Source organism: Myxocyprinus asiaticus, chromosome 11 (genome assembly GCF_019703515.2).
Source record: "Myxocyprinus asiaticus isolate MX2 ecotype Aquarium Trade chromosome 11, UBuf_Myxa_2, whole genome shotgun sequence".
Lineage (NCBI taxonomy): Eukaryota > Metazoa > Chordata > Actinopteri > Cypriniformes > Catostomidae > Myxocyprinus > Myxocyprinus asiaticus.
In genome coordinates, this window is record NC_059354.1 from 32,202,003 (window position 1) to 32,210,126 (window position 8,124).

The 8,124-nt window shown below is 33.0% G+C and overlaps 1 protein-coding gene across 4 annotated transcripts in view; it reads left to right on the top strand.

The window, feature by feature from the left end:
- LOC127447714 (dachshund homolog 1-like) overlaps positions 1-7,017 on the top strand; it is a 209,839-nt gene extending 202,822 nt beyond the window's left edge. For 2 of the 4 annotated variants that reach the window (XM_051709753.1, XM_051709751.1), the window contains exon 11: positions 6,109-7,017. In XM_051709753.1, coding sequence (XP_051565713.1) covers positions 6,109-6,149 — 41 coding nt within the window. In that variant the 3' untranslated portion in view covers positions 6,150-7,017. The other 2 variants (XM_051709754.1, XM_051709752.1) reach the window with 2 other exon arrangements.
- The last annotated feature ends 1,107 nt before the right edge of the window (positions 7,018-8,124 follow it).

Here is an 8,124-nt window from a genome sequence, read left to right on the forward strand (position 1 = left end):
CGATCTGCTAAGTTGGAGAGTAGGGGTATGGGGGTATGACAAGTATTATTTAATTGTGTGAGTTTTGGATACATAAAATGTCAGCTATGACATTAGCCTTAACAAGACAAAAGTAGGACATTTTATTCCACTATGGAATTCTATAAAACTCAAAAAATAATTTTAAGATGTGATGGAAATGACACCTTGGTGGGAATTTTAATGACTTTCAGAAAAATACGAATTTAGACTTTACTAAAGTCCACAGTGCTAAAAATGCCCAAAGTTGAAGACCCATAAATTAAAAGGGGTAGGAGAGAGTGGGCACAAACTAACACTTTTTGGTTATCTTAAGTTTGTGTAAATTCACTTGGGGTTCAAAGTATTTTTATTTCTTCGCATTATTTTTTGCACATGTCTGGTACAAAAAGGTGGGGCACGTTGTAACAGCTGAGGGGCACATTTTAACATGACCATAATGACAGCTTAAAATCCACCTCTAACAACTATTTCTGATCTAATTAATATAAATAGAAAATAAACAAAAAATATTATGTCAATATAAGATATTTCTTAACTTATAGCAATAATTTTGACACTTGACAATAAATGGCATACAACAAAGCCACAGCATTAGCCGAAATAATGCATGGATTGATCACACACAAACACATGCATTAAGGGGAATTATATAAATGACATAGAGTATTTGACTGCGTGGAATTGCATATAGTTTGTTCTAACTGGGGCACACTGTAACACAGTGTTACAATGTGCCCCTTCAGCGCAAATGGGATTTAAACCTAGCTACAAATTAAAAGACTATGTAAGATGCTAGCTAACAGATTGGAGATTTAAATTGATACCAAGTTTGTCTCGTTTTAAATAAAAACTAAAAACAGAGATGAAAATTAACGATATCTTCCAAAGTTTTTTTTATTTTGACGCAATTCTTTCGCTACACAGTGTTGCTATGGCAACAAGTAAACAAATGAAGTTTAGTCTTACCAGTGTGTGTGGAAATGTTTAAAACATGTGTGTTACAACTAGCCCTGCATTAGTTTGTGCCCCGCTCCCCCTCTATACTGTATATAATAAAGATGTCATGACATAAGGAATCAAATTTGACTTGATCTTTTGATGAATAAGAAGTCATTGGACTATAAAAACATACTGTAAGTTTCAGAACTCAGAACCTCCACACTGAAAAAAAAAAAAGAAGCATTTGTTGAAACCAAGCTGCCAAACAACTCGTTCCCTACTTTCTCCACATTATGATGTCACACTGCGGGTGGACATTTACATCTTACCGCCTCCACAACAACACATCAACAGCTACATTCTCACTTCCGTAGCCTACCCAGTAGCAGTGAGCATTGAGATTGAAGGGAGAGAGCAGGTCAGTCAAGAACAGAGAGTCAATCATAACAGTGGGCATTTGCTGTCAAGTATTTATTTATTTTTTGCAAAAAAATGTTGCATTTTTTTTTTTTTTTTTTTTCTTTAATAATATTATAAGTGAAACTCAAAGAACATGAAAATAGCAATACAGTATTGCATATTTTTGGATAATCCAGTGAATAAATAGTACTTCATCTCATTTGATTATTTTCTCTTTTTATTTGGAACTTCATGGACACAAACCATTTGTATTAATAACAGATAAACAATTAGTTTGGCATCAGTGCAAAAACAGCTTCACATTTTTTTTTTTGAAATCAGTAAAGCTGATGCATTAGCAGTAAAACTAATGTTATAAAGTGAAAAGTTTGCTAAATTCTAATAGGCAGAGCCACATTTGAAGACATTGTAAAACCCTGCCCACCGATTGCTGCACAAATACAGTATATTTTCTATGGTATAAGCAGTATAGCAAAGTCGGTACCATTTAACACATTTCTACTATCATACATTCTACACATTCTACCGTCATAGAACTCAGCCCTATTGGACTCTTTGTGAGTGTTTGAGGGAATTTGACAGGATATTAAACAAAAAAGTACTTTTGTTTTGTAGTTTTTAACAGCGGGGATATATTAAGATATTATTAAGTTATGAAGTTATGAAGTTATTCTGTGGTATATATACAGCGATTAAGATGGTTTTTCTACCCAATAGATGAAGCAAAAAGAAAAGATTCTTTGAATTTAAGAAAGAGAATCATTTTAAAGATAGACCCCCTTGACAGTGAGATTCTCTCTCATGTCGCAGACCTCAGAGACCAATGCAATTTAATGAGCGTAATAAGAAGTTTCATTATCTGAGGATGACCCACAATGGAGTTACCACAGAGGAGCACAACACACCCACTCAAATACTGTAAATACACACACACACACACACACACACACACACTCACACACACACTCATGTTGGTGCTGCTATCCTTATGAGGACTCTCCATAGACATAATGATTTTTATACTGTACGAGCTATAGATTCTATCCACTAACCCTACCCCTAAACCAAACCCTCACAAAAAAAAAAAAAAAACTTTCTGTATTTTTACATTACAAATAAACATAGTTTAGTATGTTTTTTAAGCGATTTGAATTATGGGGACACTAGAAATGTCCTCATAAACCACATTTATAGCATAATTACCAGTTTGTAACCTAAAAAAAATGTCCTCGTAAACCACCCAAACCCGCCCACACACACACACACACACACACACACACACACACACACACACACAATTAACTAGGCTAATCAAACTGGGTTATGGGGCTTTTACTTGCGACGGGGTATTAAAATGCCATTTCATAGCAGTTTCCACAGACTATTTTCAAAGGGAAATTGAGACCACTCAAGACAAGATTTTTATATCACATATGCTGCTGGGTAAAATTAAAATAGACATCTGAGTAGTGAGTGACTTAACACTTAAGGTGTAGTTAAAAGAGTGTGACTGAAATATTTGCAAAAGTGTCTACAATACCTGTTTGTGATTTTCTCATGACATCTAAGATACCTGGTCCATAAATACCCATAAACGTGTGTGTGTGCGCGCGCGCGTGTGTGAATAATATGCATGTTTGTTCAGTTATAACAGTTTTATGTGTGTGTGTGTGCGCGCACGGGCAGGTTTAAGTGGGTTATGAGGAATTTGTTTTAGGTTACAAACTGGTAATTACAAGGGTATTATGCTATAAAGGTGGTTTATGAGGACATTTCTAGTGTCCCCATAATTCAAATCACTTAAAAAACATACTAAACAATGTTTTATTGAAAATGTAAAATGCAGAAAGTTTTTTGTGAGGGTTAGGTTTAGGGGTAGGGTTAGGGTTAGGGGATAGAATCTATAGTTCGTACAGTATAAAAATCATTATGTCTATGGAGAATCCTCATAATGATAGCTGCACCGAAATGTGTGCGTGCTAACATGTGTGTGAATAATATGCATGTTTGTTCAGTTATAACAGTTTTTTTTTTTGTCCGTGTCATGGTTACTGTGGCCTACAACCAGTGCAGCATAATTACTCTCAAATGGCAAAAACATAAAAAAAATTCAAATAAATTACACTCGCATATGAGGGAAAAAATTCTATCCTGATTCTTATAAAAAAACAAAAAAACAAAGAGACGTGCTATAATTTCAACACTTGCCTGTTGGGAAAAAAAATTTGAGAGCATAATTCCAGAGATCTAATTATTTCTATTTGTCTTTTGTCACACTCTGTTATTCTGCTATATTAACACAGTCTATGTTTATTAATTGCTTTTCCAGTGTTCTGAATCCATTCTAAGAATAAGCTTGACTGTCTTTCCTAGCTCTGTGCTTCTGGGAGCACAACTCGCCACTAATTCCTTGTGATACCGAACATAATATCTCCCCAGTATCTCTTCTCGATTCTCACCGCTAGCCTCTTGATGTTTTCTGCAAGTTTACACGACCCTGTGAGGGAAGATAAAGTTCTTTGTTGCAAGATTAAACGTCAAAACAGTTAAAGTGAAATTAAAATTAAATGAATGAGTGTCACTGAAGCAAAAAGGCAGTAATTAATGGTTCCCTTAATTGTCTTCATAAAATATTTGCATGGGCATAATTTGCATAATTTACATGTATTAATTAATCTTATGCTGAGAGAAGCCAAAAAATCCTTTTGTTTTATTTAGCATCTAATGAAATATTTATCCTCTTTAATTAACTTTTCATCTTGATTTGAATATAAAAATGCCAAAGTTTTAATGAGGGGGTTCTTTCATAAAACAACATGGCAGTCATCCGATTTTTCCCACTCAAGAAACTTTCCTGGCACTGTTTGCACATGATAGTTTAGCTACACTCCATTTGACCCAGAATTAATATGCTAATTTGTAAATTTAAGATTAGCCCTTCACCAACTAACATGTTATCAAGGTACTGTAAATTATTTCTTTGTGAACTAACATGTTTTCAAAGTAATACAATTTGTTTCCTCAAAACCGTGAGCGAATCCATTTGTGTTTTGTGTTCACAGTACATTAAACGATGTGTTTATATATAATATACTGTATATATACAGTAGGCCTATATATTAGTGTGCATTTTTACTACATAATTTAGAAAAGATAATTATTTGGTGTGATTTTGATTGCTGTTGATTGTTGATATTAAGATAATATAAACCATACTGAACATTTCCATTAATAAATAGGAGTCGATTTGAAATGAAGGCACTTAAAATCAGACTAGGTGTTGGGATTTTACTTATAATGTATGTACAGTATAATTTACTACATAGACAATGTATATACCTACATGTTGAAGCCTTTGATTACCGCATTAGAGGCCAAAATATAATTGAACATTTTCTGGTCAAGTCTCTAATTTATTTGTATTAATTGGTTTAAAGATTAACTATTATAATATTTGGGGCTTCCTGTCAAAGTTTTATATTTCCATTATGAGTCAAGTGAGTGACAAATTAGAAATGGAGTGCCCAAAACCCCTCTAAAACTAGCAAACAGACCAGCCTGACCAAACTGGGAGATCAGCTAAGACTAGCAAACTTGCTGAAGCAGGTTTATGATGTTTTTTTTGTTTTTTTTTCTTCTTCTTCCAACAGGGATGAACAGGAATCAGATTCAGATACTTTAAATCAACTTTTTACAAATAATCAATGGAACACATTATCAAAATGATTTGATATCTGTGGTATCACTGAGCAAACAAAATAACCAAGCCAATAGAAATGGTATGTTCACACACGTCACTTCTGCACCAGATATTCCTATCACACCAACTGCCTAATTTCAGCCAACACAGATCTTCCTTGCTCTTTCACCACTTCACTGTATGTGTTTTGTTGTCCTTTCGCTCATCATAATTAAATTATTTATATACACTATCCACAAGGAGAGAAAACGCTGCTTAAAGGCAGTGATGCAGTATTCCTGCGCACATAGGAAATGTTCTGGTTATAAATGTCAAACAAGCTCCTGAGCCATGTCAAACAGATGCTTTTACCAGCAGAGACAAAGATAGCTGCCACCCATTCAGGCATGAACTCACCGCGAAAGATCACTGGAAATGGACAAAGCTCTTTTGTTTGCAGGTGGCGGAGATAGAGTTGCAGAAGAATAGCAACATTTAACATTTTTAAAGTTCTTTACATCATGAGTGAAATATTGTGTTCAAACAAGCATGTCAGCAGAAATATCTTAAATATGTGACATGCATTAATCCAGGGTTGAAATTGTTATAGTTAGTCTCTAAATTTTGCATTTGCATTGCATCACTTTTGCTTAAAGACCCCATACTAATCAAAATTGTTTTGTGACTTTTACTCCATATCTATTAGCTTTGAAGCTATCTATATGCTAGTATGCACCTTAATGTTGATAAAACTCTTTCATAACTTAGCAGATATACATCTTTCTTTTCTGGAAAAACCAACCAAAAATATTGATCATACATCTTGCACTACACAGATTTTTGCCTAATAGGGGCTGTCTAAAATGAGAATGTCAATCCCTCTAATACCATCTGCAGCTGACCAGAAAGTAGCAAATAATGATTCATTGCTGTGACGTAATTACAAAAACATTTCATGAGGTTTGATTCCATGGGGTCTTTAATTTTGGTTTATGGCTCAACTCTGTCTAGTATGCTTATTTTTTTCTCTCCCTGTGTTTTATTGCTAGCAGATGGAAGACTTTTTCTGAAAACAACTGTGATGTACTGATAGCATGCTGTTGAAAACTGGTGTCATATGAAGATTCTCCAGAGTCCCCTCGCAGGGTAATTTAGCTACAACAGGTCAATCACTCATAGAAGTGCATCAGGGTGTGTTCTTGGCCTGATGTGGAAGACGGATTTTGTCAGAATGTAGTACTCTTGTTCTCACAGATATTAATGTTATAATATGCCATTTGTGGGATTCGGATATCATGAGTTGGCTGTATTTAAGCTGACAATTTGAGCACAGTAAAATGTACTATTTGGTACACGTGGTGATAATATTTACAACCAGTTCACAGCACTGAAGATTTTTATACTGTATTAAAACCAGCGAGAAAGCTTAGAAAATAAAAGAGGATTTGTTTTGTATATATATATATATATATATATATATATATATATATATATATATATATATATATATATATATATATATATATATAAAATCCTTAATGTTATAACTATTTGCCAAGATGTTAAAGATCCAAGCTTGGAGAAGAAGCTCTTAAAATGTGAATTTGAATATATGTTGATCAACAGAAATGATTAATAATTGCTTTTAATGTTTTCTAAACTAGAAGAAAAAAAAAACAATCAAGTTTCATTTCTATAATTATTGTATATACAAAAACAGAACATAGGTTAAATCACTCACTTTGGTATTTGTATATAATGTTTAAAGTTGGTATTGTGTATGCAGTAGAACTATTAGGAGAACAATGCCAGCGTTTATATTGAATTTATAGATTTGTTTTGTTTTTTGAGCCATCATTCTTTCATTTCGCTGCCACTATGGTGAGGAAGCATGCAGGCATGTAAATGTGTTGTCCTGATTTCATGTTATTCAATAAATACTTAACTGTGCTGAACAATTACGTACTTAGGGTTTCTTCACTTACACCCAGAAAAGGCTGATGAACACTATCTTTTTAACTGCTACATTTTCAATTTGCAGTGATATGAATCTTAACCATGTATGCATTGATTTTATCTGCAGTTTATGAAGTTGTATAGATCATTACATTTAATTCAGTGTATTACTCTTAGTGAACTGCCTCTTTAAATAATAAGTATTCATTGTGTCATTGTAAGTAGATATTTTCACTACAGGGCAACATATTTTCTTCTAAAAGTTATGGATAAAAGAATAGCCTGAGTTACACAGGGAGAGGAATAACTGTAAAAAAAAAAACTGCATTTCATCATTGAAACATATTTGATAAAATATTAATTTGATTTTGAATTTTTTTAATCACTTGCTGAATTATAATAATTATAGTTTAATATGGTTATTTCCAACAAGATTAGATACTTCATTAGTTACAGTATTTAACTTGATATTTCATCCTAGACTAGTTGGCAACCCATTCATTTGTTAATAAAAATTATTATACAGTATTCTTTTAGAAATTCTTAAATTAATTGACAGCATTTTAAAAATTCCCAACAATGATTGCAAACATCCACATTAACTTTTACATATATGTAACTGAACTTTGCCATCGTAAGTTGATTTTTGCCTTTATATTGGCAATCTCAAACTATTGGATTTAAATAAAGAGCAAATCAATCTTATCAGTTTAAAATTATGCTGTGCCGATTAATGGTAATATTGAACATATTAAAGCATAGATTACTTTTATTGTACCTAGTTGATGATGATGATGATGATGATGATGATTAGGCACTTATTGGATAATCAAGAAAGAATTTGTGTTGAAAAGATGCTTTAGATGGACGGATCTAATGTTACCGGGCAGCTATATATATGCTATAATCATAGACATTATTTTGTAACACATTTGTCCTCAGTCTGTAACAATTCAAATGTTTGTTGCGTTAAACTACATGTTAAACCATCTTTTACCTCATCAAGGAGGACTTTTATTTTGTTTTATTCTTTTATGTGATATAAACACTGTAGCAAGATTTATGGACATACTGTTCCTTATTTCTTTCTATAGCAGTAAAGGAAATAT